A 16,256-nucleotide genomic window follows, 5' to 3' on the forward strand; every position below is an offset into this window, starting at 1 on the left:
AAATCTGTTTTTCGTGGTCTTCAATGAATCTTTACCACTTTGATTCTATAAGAGTAAGTCAACTTGGGCATTTGGTACCTATTCATATGCTGTCTATTAGACGCCAAATAAAAAAACCCTCCATTTTAGAGAAACATTAGTATCATTAGTATTGACAATGGGTCTTGGTCTTGTTACATAAAGGTTATATTCCATTAATTTTAAGGAATATTAAAACCAAAGCAATTATTCGAGAAATCCTTTTATCGTGGCTGTCTTATGACGTCGATTTTACAAGAGTAAGTCAACTTGGTTCATATACTATCAATTAGATGCCGAACCAAAAGCCCTCCTTTTCATAGCAACACTATTATTATTAACATTGAATAGAACTTAAAATGGGGGAGACATGGGTTTTGGTGCTGTTACTCAAAGGTTTGATTCCTTTTCCTCCGATGAATACTGACTCTTTATAAATTATTCATTTTGGTGAGAGTATTTTCTTTACTTAGCTAGTCCAGTACGGAGTAGTTCATATATTTTTGATAGGGAAATTGTCCTAAAAGTACTAGACCTATTACATATTTATCAGTTAAGTCCTAATTTTTTTAATTATACCGATTGAATCCTAAACTTTTTTTCACGTTTTGCTAATTGAATCATTCTGACTAATTCTGGTAAGAAATCACTTATGTAAATGATGTGGACGCGCGCCATCTTACGTGACATAGCCAACGTATACATGGACAAGTTTAAATAACATTTTAATGTTTTATGATCTTTTTGATTTATTTTTACTTTTTTTTTTTTTTTCCTTCCCTTCTTCCTCTAGCCAGTTGTTGGGCCTCGATTATGGCCAACAATTGGCTAGAGATTGGGGCTGGTGACGTTGATTTCACTAGCCTTGGACGAGCCTTGCCCATCTCTTGGCCACATAAAAGGTTGCTACCTCAAATTGTAATGTTGGTTACAATAAATTATCATGTTTATATATTTTATTAATTGGATGTATATAAAATATATATAAAAAAAAAAATTGTTTGGTCCGATCGGTCCAGTTTAGTTCGGTTCCTACCTTGGAATTAAGAACCGGACCGACCAGCCACCGGTTCCAAGATTAGGAATCGAGAACTAGCCCCAAACCATGGGAACCATCCAAAATCGGCCGGTTCGGTCCGGTCCGGTCCGGTTGGTTCCCAGTTTGGGCAATTTCGTTGCAAACCCCTATTCAAGACAAAGCAATAAACTTTCAAAGGAATATTATCGCCTCCACATCTTCAGGTACAACAGCTTTCGAAGGTTTAGCCTGTGCAGTTCCCTCTCCCTTCTTTCCGCCACCAGATTTGACGGTGCCTCCCTTTTTGCCCGGATTCTGACAAAATTAGAATATCATTTAGATGAAAATTATAAGCGGCAAAGCAGCCAAATTTAATAAACCAAATAGTCATGCTAACCGAAGCAGGAAGTGGCCTCTTTCCACTAAGCATGCTAGCAGCTGACCTTCTAACAAATGAACTGTCTACAACCTGTGTAGATAATTATTAATCCCAGCATAAGCAAAACTACCAAAAAAAAAAAAAACCCCATTTTACATGACCCAAAATGTTAAATAACTCCCAAATCACATGGAATGTGACAAGACAAGCATGACTGAGATGGTAAAGAGAACATAACATGTTTCACAATGAAGCATAACCACTTCACCTAGTATTACCATAATCACTCCCACCAATTGAAAACAATTTAAGAATGGCATAAGTAAAAGTGATTGAAATACACCACCTGTTGTCTATTGCCAATTGAAACTATCCAGCTTACTTTTTCAGAGATTAAGAGTGAAGTAGTTCATGATCCGGTCAGGTTTGAACTACGAAAGCGTTGGTCAACAAAAAACCATAAGAGATGACATTTTGGCTACACTAATTTATGGTACTTTTGCTTTTAACAGGCCCACCCCGGGGGGCCTCACCCTTTATTTTTCCTTCCCCTGTGGAGCCCCCAGAGGCCAAAAATGGAAAACATAGGTCAGTCCTCAGAAATACAACAAAACAACAGGTGTCAAGGACACACCACAGGCAAGGTCAAAAGCCCTAGGAATTTGTAAAAATAGTTCAGCTAAGGCTGCTGTTCAAATCTACCAGTAACCCCTTTGCTGACAATCTTTCCGAGTGCCAAAGCTTCGGAATACTGACTGCATATCCAGTGGCAGAAAAACAGCACCAAGGAAGTCCAAAATTGAAAATGGAAGCACATCTAAAGCATTCAAATGGACTTCTGAATAAAAATGGCAGGAACTGAGCTAACCTCCACTGAGGAAGAGATCCCACCAGAAGCTTGGACAGTAGCTGAGACATGATTAAAATTTTAGAATATACTCACTTGAAAGGTTATTTTTAATAATCTGCAGAACAAAGAATATTTCACATACCTGCCCCAGCACCAGTTGGAACAGCGCCTCCAGAACTCCCAATCATTTCAGAGAGTTTCTTTTTTCTCACATCATCAAGTTTTTCAAGCGAACTCTCCAAAGGCCTCATGCCAACTGACTGGAAAGGAAAGGAAATGTATCACCACCAGATGTGAACAATCAAAAGTTTAGAGCCCTTTTTATTTATTACTTACATGGCTAAATCAGAGTATTTGATTCTATGATAAATTAGTATTCTATAACTTGAGAGCACCCTATAGACCTACTCCTACTTCACATAATCAGATACGTACAAACTGTGAAGAGGAAAAGTTTCACTACTGAATTACATGTTTCAAACATTATTGCTATGCAGGATCATTTAAAAGCATCAGATGATAATTCAAACTAGTCATATTTACTAGTCACTACATTTTGAAACTAAAAGACCATCCAGAAGCCACAATGAATGTGGACTTAAGACTACATGGAGTCATGGATAACGTAGATTACCTTAGCTATGGCTGCCAAAGCTGAAAAGGCAGCGTCTCTGACCTCTGGCGTCCCATCATTGAGGCCCTAGAAGATAACAAGTAACTTTAAATTTCGGACAATTGCACACCAAATCCAGACAAGAGCAAAACATTTGATAAACTACATTAAGCAGAAAGGCAACCATGACCATGATGTTCAAAGTAGTGAACTATCACTTCATTGGGCCATATTTTGACAAAGATAACATTTTCTAAGAAAAGAACATTGTCTGAAGACTGAAGTAAATTTAAACAAGTATTTTAAGATTGTCATACTGCAATATTTGAATGTCTTGAACTAACAAACCATGCTTCCAACTCGAATTCACTGACCTCCATACAAATCGGCACGTAATCCTTGTGCAACTTGAGAACAACTGCCTTGCTACTTGTTTCGATACAATATGCCACCCAGCTCAAAGTTAACGATCGCACAAGAGGAACTTTATTTTTTACCACAGCTTTAACATCTGCAATGGAACAATATGTCATAAACCCAGCAGCTACCAAGACACCACATCTTAAGAGCATTACCCATCAGTAATATTACATTTTATTTACACTAAGGGGGTTATTGCACTTCACACCCTACATAAAACCTTGATATCCCCGACTTTCACTAACAGACATAAATGGAGCTTATGTTGGATGTAAAGTGCAACAATACAACACATGCTTATTTGTCTGCCACAGATGATCAAGTACAAGTCTCTGATTTGAGAGGAAAAAAATGACTGATGTGAGCAAACTACTACGCTGATTGCATTAAACGGAAGGGGACAACACAATCCAGCACTTAGTTGTCCTCACTGATCCAGAATTTATGATAAATGATCAAATTTGAACCTGCCTTCAACAACATCCACCAGATTTAAGCACCCAGCCTTATGCATTGCCTGAAGAGTTTGAGTAAGTGCCTCAGTCATGATCGGTTTTTTCTCCTTGAGTTTTTCCTGTTCAACAGGCAAATTGGTACCAAGCAATAAAAATGGTCTAAGTATCGATTTTACAGGACAAAGAACCAAAACCAAAAACTTTTTTGATAGATGGAGATAAACCTAGACACTTCTCTTGTTCTAATATAAAGAAAATGCCCTTAAAAAAAGGCTGTAGTTGTTACCAGTAAAACCGGAAGTAAGGAGCGGGAACTTCCTGAAAAATGGGATCTCAGTCCCCTAGCCAAGTTTCCGATAGCTTGGATGGCTTCTACTGCGACAGCCATGTTCACATCCGTAATAAGCTGAAAATTACAGATAGCAAAAGAGTTTTAACAGTTTCACACAACTAAAGAAAATATGAAGATAAAAAACAATGAGTACAGATATTGAGTCAACCACATCTGATTTTTGATCTTACAATGCAATTTAATTCCAGGACCAAACAATATGAATACGCTGATTCAGGCAGGGTATGCTATGTTCCATTTTTCAGCAATGGGAGTGATCCCAAATAAATTATTGACCAGAGGAGCTCCCAGATACATATCACAAACCAATGGATCAATTCACTATTAAATCTATCAACTTGACACCACTCACCCATTCTACCAACATAGAATTCATTATTTTTGCCGAACAGAGGATGCAGTTTGGATCATTCATTGTTCAATATAATAATTTAACCGCTCAATAAGTGTAAGCAACTTTCATAATCTACTATTGATTAAACCATTCTCCTAGGTGAATCAATAATTTTTTCGTTTTCCATGGTGGAACATCTGGTAAAGCTTCACACTTTTCCACTCTAAAAGGCTGGGTGCAAATTCTTTTTGGTGGTGAAACAGCTTTGCCTTTTTCCTCATCAATTCTTCCAATTCCGCATTCAGCTTAGTATAACCATCGATACAATTGACATAATATGATGAAGTCGATGACTTTCTTTGATGGCGTGTTTTTATCTGAGATCATGAAGCCAGAAGTCAAGAGACTGAAGACACGTTGAACTCATTCTTTTCCCTTGTTCACCAGCACATGAACTATCAAACGATTGGGATGATTGACTGCCAAATTATGTGTTTACTCTTTGCGAATGAAAGTTGCTATAAGACCTAGAATTCAAAAATGAATAACAGTTCATCAAGTCTTATTAGGACTAGATGCCTGGAGCCTTCAATGACAAAGAAGCTTGTGGAATCAATGTCTTAGAATCTTGATTTCAAAATCCTTAATCCTATTGTAGATTACTTCCCTCCAAGGCACGGCCATATTACTTCTTGCTACCCAAAATCATATCACTTGAAAGAGCTAAATCTTCTACAAAGCCAAACCAAACTCTGCATCATTGTGGTACTTTCATTCTTCGCAAAGCTCAAATCATGAGTAATATTGATCTATCATTATTATTGACTTGCAATAGATTAATTAGACAGAGGAGGGCTGCTTAAAACAAAAAGTATTCCCATTCGTTCATGCAAAAAGCTGTGCACCCAACCTTTTCGGCCATGGGAATAAGGCCTGCTATGTTAAATAACGAGTCAAATGGTTAAGCACAATTTTTGCCAAAAGGATACTCGTGCATTCGCAGCTTTGTTAGCTACTTTCAGTCTCTCTCTAAATCCTGTATGTCAGAGCTCTTGTAACCATCAAAATTGATTTCACATATCCATGATTTCTAAATTAAGCTCCAAAATGACATGTCAGAGCTTTGAAGTGTTAAAAAGGTTTTTTCTTTTCTTTTTATGCTAAATGAGTAGACATGAGTTGTAAGAACAAAGAAAAAATGAAGATAACTATGGTCTCTGTAAATTGTTCAAGGAAAGGACTACCATCATTAGGAACAATTCTCAATGATAAAAATATCTGGGTTTTGCTCTCATTATTACATACATAAGAAATGCAAGCGGAGCATGGCTGAACCACTATTTATATGAACAAGTGCAGAAAATGATAATTCCTTCTCAGATTTTTTTCATTCCCAAAGATTATCCAACAAGGCCTGCGTCAACTTACAGAATTCTGACACGGTGTTTGGCTTGCAGATTCGACTAAAGCAGAAATAGAAGAGCTATTCAATGGAATGTAGAATAAAGTGAAAATTGTAACAGAGTAGGTATTCCATAGTTTGGTTCACAAGATGAAATAGCTATTCGGGAAAAATGGCTTATTTAGTTCATTAGAAAAACTGAAGATATTCCTAGTCCCATGAAACTGGTGGGGGCCCCAGGAACCAGACAATGGAATAGTTGTTCTATCAAAAATAGACAGGGAATAGATATCTATTCCAAACCAAATGAGCATAGGCTGGAAATAGAGTATCCATTCGAGTGAACATATGAAGTGCAAGTATGATGGCATTTTGACACCCAATGATAGGAAGAGAAGTCTCATCGACTGTCTCATCAAACTCCGTCAATTGGAACACTTGTACCAGATCCTTTCAGGATAAGAGTTGCAAAATTCCAAATAAACTCTCATGCTAATAAATGGATGGCATGTTCAACAGGCTGAAACATTTCAGCGGGTCCAAGGGTAGAAAGTAAATTGCCACTTTAACAAAGCTCAGTTCACAATATTTCTTGCAAAAGAAGCAAAATGTTCCATCTTTTCTAATCGAGTACTTCATATGTCCCAAATTCAGATATCTAACCGTGTGATTGATAAAGTTTCCATTAACTCCTTGCAAACTCAATGTCAGATAATTGCAGTGAAGCAAAAAATAATTGCATACCTTCTTCAGTGTACGGCTTATCTCTGTGAAGTCACCAGCAGCAATTTTTTTGGTTGAAGCCAGCTTGGTTAGGTCTGCGACCGCCTCTTTCCTCTCTGACCATTTGGTAGCTTTCTGAGGCGTCAATAGAAAAACTTATGTAACAAACAAATATCTGACATTATGCAGCAAGCATACACGTAGATTTCCCTGAAAAATGCATTCTAGAGGACTACTAACCACTCCCTCCCAGAAACCTGACTTCTCCAAAGGAGTCAGAATGTCAACCGGATCAACAAGCTCGTATTCATCTATTTCCTGAGGGGCTGATCCAATAATACCAGAAAAAAGTAGTAAGTAAAACTTCATAGCATCAACAGTTCGTCCTCTACTGCAACTTAAGTAATTCTTTCATACAAGAAAAATAAGAAAATGGCAACCCCATTAAAAAAAAAAAACACCCTAATCACCAAAAGATTCAATTGTGAGGTGGCAAGACACATACCATCAGCCACAGCTTCTTCAGAAGGACCGGGACCCACAACATCAGATACAATTTCCTGTTCTGGCTCTTTGTCTTGTTCAGATCTGACAAGGCAAGGCAAAGGCCGAAAGATTTTATTGTTGCTATAGCTACACTACATTTAAGTGAGCAGATTTAGCTACCCTAGCAGAGACAGGCATCGGGTCTTAATTGCTAGAAAGCAAATCAAGCAAAAACAAGGCAACATACCTGACTATGCAGCATTGTCAATCGAGATAAACAAGAAACAAAAGTTAGTCTGCTCTCTCTTAATCAAGATGCAACATTGTCAGCTCCAACTTAATTTATGTAACATTTGTACAGAAAGAACATGCATGTACCTCATTATCCCCAGATACACATCTAATGTAATAAACTTTCAGCCATCAAAAGCTTACATTCATCATCTTATCAGTTGTAAACCATACATCAACTGTGCTAATTACATTGAGACAGAGTCTTATCAAGAAAAAACGACGCTGAGCAAATATTCATAAAGAAGCAACTTTGAAAGAAAAAAATGCTGAGTAAACATGATTTACCTAATTTTTCGTGTTGGTTTTGCTGTCCCCGAAACATTTACCAGCTCAGCCTCCAATTCTTTTTTCTACAGTTAATAAGAGAAAAAGTTAACCTTGTTTGCAAGAATGGAAAGGAATTTGATAAAAGGTGTAACATAGAGCTATTTTACCATTGTATCTCGCATTTTCTCAAATAATATGGATTTAACAGGATCTTTCCCAATCCAACGACAAAGCTCAAGGGTCAGTCCTTTGGATGATGCCCGAACATTCTGATCTTGGTGGTCAAACAGTTCGGGAAGCATCTCTAATATCCTCTTCGGCGGTACAATTTTTGCCCCAAATTCACTGATCAAAATATCATGTCTGATAAGGAAAAAAGAGCAAAGGAAAATCACATGAATGCCTTCACCAAAGCAATTCATCACAATACCTTAATGCCTGAAACATAACATCAATTGCAGGGACAACAGCCTTAGCAACTTTGTTCTTGATTGCTTTCTCCATAGCATCCTGTCATTAGACAAGACCTTGTAAATGTCTGAGGGCTGGCTAAAAAAGCAATGGGATGATGATCTCATCTAGGATCACCGAACAAATAAATTGGTGACAGCCATAAATAGTGTACTAATAACACAACCGACATTGACAACCTATACTGATTTTTTTATGTGACCAAAGAGAGAACATTTAAAGATTTAAATGCAACTAACAATACAAGCTTTCGCATTTACCAGACAATCCAAAGCCTGATGAGGGACAGCCAGTGTAGAATTGAACCTAGCTTAAACCATTCCCAACAAAATAACTTCACGCATGTATCATTCTAACAATGACATTTTACACTAAGAAACCTGGTATCAGCTAGAGCATAACAGAATTTCAAAATAAATTTCAAGGAGACATAATTACCATGTACTTAACTCACATGCTCGTAATTAATAAATAAGTAAGGGAAATGGCTCATTCCCTTCACACAATCAGCTAAAAAATAGAATAAAAGGTCATATGGCCCTCTTCAGCTACAAATCATCAAAGTGACTGATGCCATTAGCACACTGATTTTTCTTGTACAATACTTAGTAAAACCACAATCATTAAAAAGCATAAAAAATTATTAAAGGATGCACCACATGTGTATATATCTCAAGTAGAAAGTACCAGAAAAACTTCCACTGCCTCCAATTCCACCCATAGCATAAATGCTGCCTGAGCCTTTTCCACTGTCTTCGGCCTTCCAGTCAAGCATTTTGCAACAATTGCATCACATACTTCCTTCGCATACCTAAAGGCATGGGTCAAATAATCAGAATCAACAAACAAGAGAAAAATAACGAATCCATAAAATTTAGTTAAACCTAAAAGTTGCACAATAGCATACCTTCCATCATCAGCATCTGCAGCTCGCAAAAATGCAATTAAAGCATCTAGCGCTTTCTCTTGGACAGGTGCATTAGAATCTGCAACAGTTTTCCTGAAAAGCGGCCCTAAAACAAAAGGAAAGATAAAGAGTAAATATTTGCATACCACAAATTCTACACAAAACAGCTTTAATTGAATTACTCTATAACACTTCCGCCTATTAAGCTCTAGGAGTCTGTTTCTCATCTATCTACTTGGCAGTTGTTTTGAATGCCTTACAAGGACACTATCAGATACATTAATATAAAGCAGGGTTCAAGGCAACAAGCTGTGAAACTAGTATAAGAGCTAATGAGCTGTACACACACACACAAAGACGCAATCCAATGAATTCCCTCCACTTTCCCACACTCATCACTCATTAATTCACCGAAATCTCTAGCCAATGTGTATCATGTTAACTCAAGCACGATGAACCAATGTACAAGTATACCTCTTTCATTTGGTTTGAGGGTATCGTGTCAACCGTATAGTAGAAGACCCTAGTTTTCTTGCATCAATTAACGAGTTCTAAATTCAAATTTTTTATACTTGATAATAACAGTCATATTCATTATTGATTAGTTGACCACAGTACTTATTGCTCAGACTTGATATCAAATATCAGAGATGTTGGTGCTTCTATGCAATTTTCGGTTCTCTTAACATTAGGGCCTCTAGATTGCAAAGAGAAATACCAAAATGCTCCCATTCAGGGCTCGTTTGGTTCAACTTTGGGGAAATACACTTGGGAGAATGCAAATACCTTTGAGATAAAGGGGTTTCCCGAAATGCTACACCATTTGGTAAATTACAATCTCAAGTAGCTTTGAAAAATAATTTTAGCAAAAACACCGTTTGGCAAAACTTGCATTTCTAATTAGCTTTTGCTATTTTTTTTTTTTTAAGTCTGAAAATAAAATCCGGTGGCCGGCAAACCGCCGGCGAACAGCCGGACGGCCAATCTGGCCGCCGGACCGCCAGATCTGGCCGCCGGACCGCCAGATCTGGCGGCCTGAGGTCGCGGAGGCCAGCGCGGAGGCCAGATCTGGCCGTCGGACAGCCAGATCTGGCCTCCCGACGGCCAGATCTGGCGGCTGAGGGCGTGACCTCAGGCGGCGTCGCCTGGTCGCGCGACCCAGGCGGCGCCGCCTGAGGTCGCGCGGACCCAGGCGGCGCCGCCTGATGTCGCACGGACGCAGGCGGCGTCGCGAGGTCGCGCGACCCAGGCGACGCAGCCTGAGGTCGCGCGAACCAGGCGACGCCGCCTGGGTCCGAGCGACCTCAGGCGGCGTCGCCTGGTTCGCGCCCGCCCGACGCCGCCTGGGTCGCGGTGGTCACCGGGGACGTGCGACCCCCACGCGGCGGTGGTGGTTGCCGGAGAAGCCGAACTCTGAGGCGGCGGGAAGACGAAGAAGAATGAGCCGAAGCGGAGAAGAAGATGAACAGGAACGACGATGAATAGTAATTTGCATTTTCAAAATGCTCAATGCTTAAAGCTGGTCTTACCCAGCATTCAGCCTTCAGAATGCTCGGACAAAATAGGCATTCAAATCATTTTTTCGCCAAACATTCAAAAAATTTCCCTCAAGGGCTTTGGGCCCCCAAAGCCCCCAAATTCATTATTGAATTGACCACAGTACTTATTGCTCAACTTGATATCAAATATCCCCTCAATAGTTAGGGCCTCTCTGCAAAGAGAAATACCAAAACGCTCCCATTTAGTGACCAAAAAAAAAAAAAAAATAGTTTTGTAGTTATGAATTGTGAATTTTTTCCTTTGGGTTGAAACCAATTGGAATAAATTGGGCTTTATTTATGCATGTTCAACAATAGGTATGAATTTACTTTTCTTTAGACAGCCTCTCTGGAAAATCAGGGTTAATGCTACATAATTCCTCCCCCAGACCCTCGCAGTGTGGGAGGCTTTGTGCACCCAACGCCCTTTAGGTATAAAACAAGTTCATTGTTAGTGGTCAATAGAGAGCTCTCCCAAGTATATTGGAGAAATGCTAGTGATTCGGCCCAAGGACCTATTCTGTTTACAAACCGATCTCAATTTAACTGCCTCAGACATTTGAACTTGAGACTATTGAGCCCTCTTTTAAGAGTTCAAGAAATGCAACTCTACCGAGCTCAATTTGAGCTTCACCTCCAAGTTATTGAATCAAGTAATGTTTAGTTCAAGTAGTTGACTAACGATGATCTGTTACACATCATGCAAATCAGCCTTCTCCATATTCATCTGAGCATTTCAACACCTCGATCCCTATTTCATTGATAGAATCTTTGCAAACACAAGAATTAACCCCGCCCTGGTCCTATAAAATTTGCTTGCCAGTGCCACCATATACTACACTCCTGCCCATGCTGCTTTTAAGGAAGCATTTTGTTCAACTTCAATCCCGTCCTACTTTAAAATATAAGGTAGAGAAATTGCAAATGCAATTCAAAGCAAGACGACACATACTGATTCATAAGAAGCTCACTTTCACTATAGCATCACCAAAAAATATTGAATTTAATCGGTAACCTAAAGTTAGTCCTACTGCAAAACCTACATTCCAACATAATGGAATTATGAAAAGCCAAAGAAAGTTGATTAAATTGCAATCCTCTTAAGCATAACACATCTCCATAAAGCATCGATGCCACAGATAGAGGTGTTAAATGGGTTGTGCAACCCATTTATAGTTAAATGGGTCATTAATGGGTCAAGCTTTATCTTATAAAGCACCCGTAATAAATTTTAATGGGTAAACACTAAGATATATGGGTTTTAAATGGGTCAGCTCTCGACCCGTTTATGACTAATTTATCAACCCATTTTTCACTCAAAACCTCATTATCTCTCTCTCTTCTCTTTAATTTTACAATTTTTTTATAAAAATCAAAATTATAATTATTTTTTTCTTTCTTATTATTATTATTTTTTATTCTTTCTTCTAACTCCGGTGCCGCCAAGACGGCGATGGCCGGCGACCGGCCGGCGAGCCTCGAGCTCGCCGGATCCGGCCAGCGGAGGCCTCGCCGACGCCGGCGAGGCTCGAGCCTCGCCGATCCGGGCGAGACGCGAACTCGCCGGCCGGCGGGCGAGGGGCGAGCTCGAGCTCGCCCGACGCCGGCGAGCCTCGAGCTCGCCGGATCTGGCAAGGCGGAGGCCTCGCCGACGTCCGCCGAGGTCCGAGCCTCGCCCCGGATGCGGCGAGGCGGAGGCCTCGCCGACGTCCGCGAGGCCCGAGCCTCGCCGGATGGCGAGGCGGAGGCCTCGCCGACGTTCGCGAGGCCCGAGCCTCGCCGACGGCGAGACTCGAACTCGCCGGCGTCGGGCGAGGCTCCAACCTCGCCCAGATCCGGCGAGGGGCGAGCTCGAGCTCGCCGGCGTCGCCGGCGAGCCGGCGAGCCAGGCGAGCTGCTCACTCGCTGGGGCCCGGTCGGCCGCCGTCGTCGTGGCCGGCGGCCGGCCAAAGAAGAGGAAGAAGAAAAAGAAAAAGAAAAAGAAAAGAGAAAAGAGAAAAGAAAATTAAAAATAATTAAAATTTTAATTTTGTAAAAATAAAAAATAATTAAAATTCGATTTTTTAAATAATTATTTTTTAAATTTGTATTGTATAAAATCATGTTAACAATACCATTTTAATATATATAAGCTTTTTATGTTTTGTTAAATGGGTCGGGTATGGGTTAGGTATAGGTCGGGTCGGGTATAGGTCAAAATATTTACACCGAATAAATGGGTTATAAACGGGTTAAATGGGTCGCTTTGGGTCGGACCATTTATAACAATTGTAGGCGACAATTGTAGTCGGCACAGGCAATACCATCACCGAATTTCAAAGGGTCAGATAAACCATCAGGCAGGTCAATTTCCGGAAGCATCGCCTAAACGACGAGGCTCTCTAGGCGTCGGCGATCCGTAGGCATTCAAACTTCCACAAATTCAATTAATTACGCCAAGAGAGGACAATGCTCGAGCAATTCCTCGAGGCGAGAGCAGCATTGCCAATTAGCCGCATGCATTCACAACCAACACGCGAAAAAACCAACGACGAGCACCCCCACACGCGAAGTCAAACCAAAAATCGAGCGTTCCGCATCACTCAGCTCATCCGCCACACGAAACCGCCACCTTTCACCCGCATGGGCCCCGCCGCACCAGACGGAACCACAACGGACGGCAGGATCACCGCCCGCGAGACCAGATATATGGCCCGAGGGGCGAACCTGCACTCGCCGAGGAAGGGAGGGAGCGAAGGGGGGGGGGGTGGTGAACCAACGGACTCACCGAATTCGCGGAGGCGGGGTCCTTGGGATCGGCGATGGAGTCGCAGAGGGCGGCGAGGTCGAGGTTGGCCTCGTTCCGGACCTTCCAGTTCTTGTGGAGTAGCCGATCTTCCCACGGCAGCTTCTTCGCCTCCCTCAGCAGCTTCTTCTCCTCCAACATAGCCGCCCCTTCCGAACGCCCTAGCCGATCGGCCGCTCCCCCCGTCGGGGCTCGAAGAATCGGTCGATTTGAAGAGAGAGAGAGGGGAGGGAGGATCTCTCAGTGAATTTTTCACTGGTTGTCACGGCGGAGAGCCGGCGATGGAGAGAGAGAGAGATGACAAAGCGGTGGTTTATCTTTCAAAAAATGGGGGAGGGAGAGAGGGAGAAAGGAGGGCTGGTTTTTTTTTTTTGGGGTGGGGAGGTGGAAATCTAATGCCGAAGATTATATCTAATTGGCAAATTATTATTCCTTTGGTTGGAAATTGTTGATGATTACCACACATATAAAGAAGATACCGTACGTAATTGGTAGGCAATCCACATTTTAATGCAGAAGATTCTAAAGATCATTTCCAAGATCAATTTTTATTTAATTAAAATTAATGGCCACATAAGACACAAAAACGGTGGCGTCTCTTTTGGCCAGGGTAAAGAGCGGTGAAATGTAACATAAGCTGAGTTAAGCAGGTATGTTTGATTTGTAATCTCAACTCGAATGGAATGTATCTATATACAAAAAGGGAGGAGAGGAATTCATAATGAAATTCTGCTTAAAAATTTACTAAACGGTAACTTTTGACGCAAGATTGTATTTCAATGTTCAATATTAATAATGGAAGAAGTCGATCTCGCATTCCAATGTGCTTGAGGAAATATAGATCCGGTTCCATATTTTCCGGAATCACGTATAAAAACTAAGGTTTGAAAATAAAAGAATATGTTGAGCTACTTTAAAAGGAATTTCCAAAGAGATGGAAATTCGCGAGAAATAAAGATTTCTCCAATCGCAGTGCATTGGGCCTCTTCCGAACTGGCTCGGCCCATTTTCGGATTCGCCCGACCCGACCCTCTGCCAATCGACGGACCAGCCCGCGCCACGGCGGACGGACTTTGACGGCTAGATTTTCGAGGACGGGGTCCAGGCAAGGAAATTTAATAACGTCACCGACGTGACGGTGATCCGAGTACAAAACACCCGTCTTCTTCCCGCTCCTAGGGTTTCCTATCGTCGATCGGTCGTCCCCATCGAAATCCCAGTACCGAGCTTCCACCGGTACACACTCTCTCTCCCCCTCTCCGTCTCTCCATTCGTCTGCCGAGAAGCTTTCGAGCCGCGAGGTTTGTTGGGAACGTTGTTCTCCATAGAAGCATTAGGGGACTAGCTATGGCGAGGAGTCGTGTACCGCCCTTTTTGAGTTTTTCTGCATTCTGCACAGTCGAGGTTTTTGATTCGTCTCTGCGACTCCCTTGGCAGGTGGAATCTTGGGCTTCCTCGATTAGCCGAAATGAGGCCGGTTTTCGTGGAATCCGACCCCGAGTTCCTCCCCCTCGATATGGACGGCTACATAGGTTCCAAGAACGTGAATGGCGTCGACGGTGTTTATGATTATGATGATGCCAATGTGGATGTTGATGATTACCCGCTCATCGGAAATGGGCCCAAGACCAGATCCGGTGTGTCGGGTGCGGTGTTTAACCTCACCACGACAATAATTGGTGCTGGGATTATGGCCCTTCCGGCAACCATGAAGGTTCTTGGATTGGTTCTAGGGTTTGTTTTGATCGTGCTGATGGGTATACTGTTGGAAATTAGCGTGGAGTTGTTGGTGAGGTTTTCTGCAAGGCCTCTTCATATGGGGAGGTTGTTGAACGTGCATTGGGGAGATTATGTCAGAAATTTGTATCATAGGTGCATTTGGTAACGTTTTTGTTCAAAAATTATTCTAAAAGGAACAGAAATAAAAAAAATAAAAAAAGTGTTTCTGTTCCGAGGAACAATTTTTTACCAAAACACGTGTGTGATAAACTTGTTCGGGAATAAAAAATGAATAGAAACACGTTTTGTAGATTTATATTCTTTTTTTCTTTTAATTTTTTAATATTTTTATTTTATTTTCCTTTTTCCATTATTTTTTATTTTTTCTTCTTTCCGGTCGACAAGGCCAGCAAACTCACCTAGCCACGGCGAGCTCGGGCTCACCCAAATTCGGCAAGGCCGAGTGTCCCCGGCCCCCGGCGACACTCCGGCGAGGTCGCCAACCCTTGACAGCGTCGCCGGCCATGGCCGAGGCCGGCGACCGGCCAAAGAAGAAAGAAGAAGAAAAGGGAAGAGAAAGAAGTGTTTCTTCAAAAGTGTTTTTGCAACAATAAACAATTTTTTTTTTGTTTCTCATTTCTATTCTTTTTGTGTTACGGGAATAAAAATCAGATTTTGAACAAAAACGCAAACAAACGCGTTTTTGTTCGTTTTTTGTTCCCGGGAACAAAAAAAGCAAAATTTTGTTTATAAAAAAAAACATTACCATGCAGCCCCAGAGTGACTAATTAGTCACTAATGCCGGTGTTATGGTGGTTTACTTAGGTAGCGCATGAGAACATTTTTGTTTCTCATGGTTTCTGTTCTTTGGTTCCCAAAAAAAAAAAAATAATAAAAATAAAAAAACCTGTTTGGTAACACCAAGTTGTTTTTCTATTCCCAGGAATAGAAAGTTAACACGGAATAAATTTGGAGCGAAACAAGAAGCAAAAAACAGTTGCTTCTTATTCTCGGAACAATTTCTAGAAATAAACTATTTTTTTCTTTTATTTCTCTTTCTTGATGCGGCCACCATCAACCGCCCGAGCCACCGCCCACCACCGCCACCGGTCAAAAAAGAAATTATTGTGTTACCAAACACATTTCTATTCTTTTTCTGTTCCAAGAATAGAAATTTTGTGTCGTTACCAAACAGGAACGGAAGCGTTGTCATGCGCAGACTATC

General features: G+C 41.1%; 1 protein-coding gene across 1 annotated transcript; it reads right to left on the reverse strand.

The window, feature by feature from the left end:
• Nucleotides 1–946: 946 nt before the first annotated feature.
• Nucleotides 947–13,674, reverse strand: LOC104450591 (protein MOR1-like). Its single transcript, XM_039315021.1, has 17 exons — nucleotides 13,295–13,674; nucleotides 8,990–9,095; nucleotides 8,770–8,893; nucleotides 8,042–8,121; nucleotides 7,779–7,956; nucleotides 7,630–7,694; nucleotides 7,070–7,152; nucleotides 6,805–6,890; nucleotides 6,586–6,699; nucleotides 4,040–4,159; nucleotides 3,770–3,872; nucleotides 3,253–3,389; nucleotides 2,900–2,965; nucleotides 2,408–2,525; nucleotides 2,284–2,324; nucleotides 1,434–1,505; nucleotides 947–1,351 (listed from the first exon to the last, which is right to left on the reverse strand). Exons 3-17 carry the CDS (start codon nucleotides 8,806–8,808, stop codon nucleotides 1,229–1,231), a joined length of 1,425 nt encoding a protein of 474 aa, XP_039170955.1. The 5' UTR covers nucleotides 8,809–8,893; nucleotides 8,990–9,095; nucleotides 13,295–13,674; the 3' UTR covers nucleotides 947–1,228.
• Between the last annotated feature and the right edge of the window lie 2,582 nt (nucleotides 13,675–16,256).

This window comes from Eucalyptus grandis, chromosome 6 (genome assembly GCF_016545825.1).
Source record: "Eucalyptus grandis isolate ANBG69807.140 chromosome 6, ASM1654582v1, whole genome shotgun sequence".
Taxonomy (NCBI): Eukaryota; Viridiplantae; Streptophyta; class Magnoliopsida; order Myrtales; family Myrtaceae; genus Eucalyptus; species Eucalyptus grandis.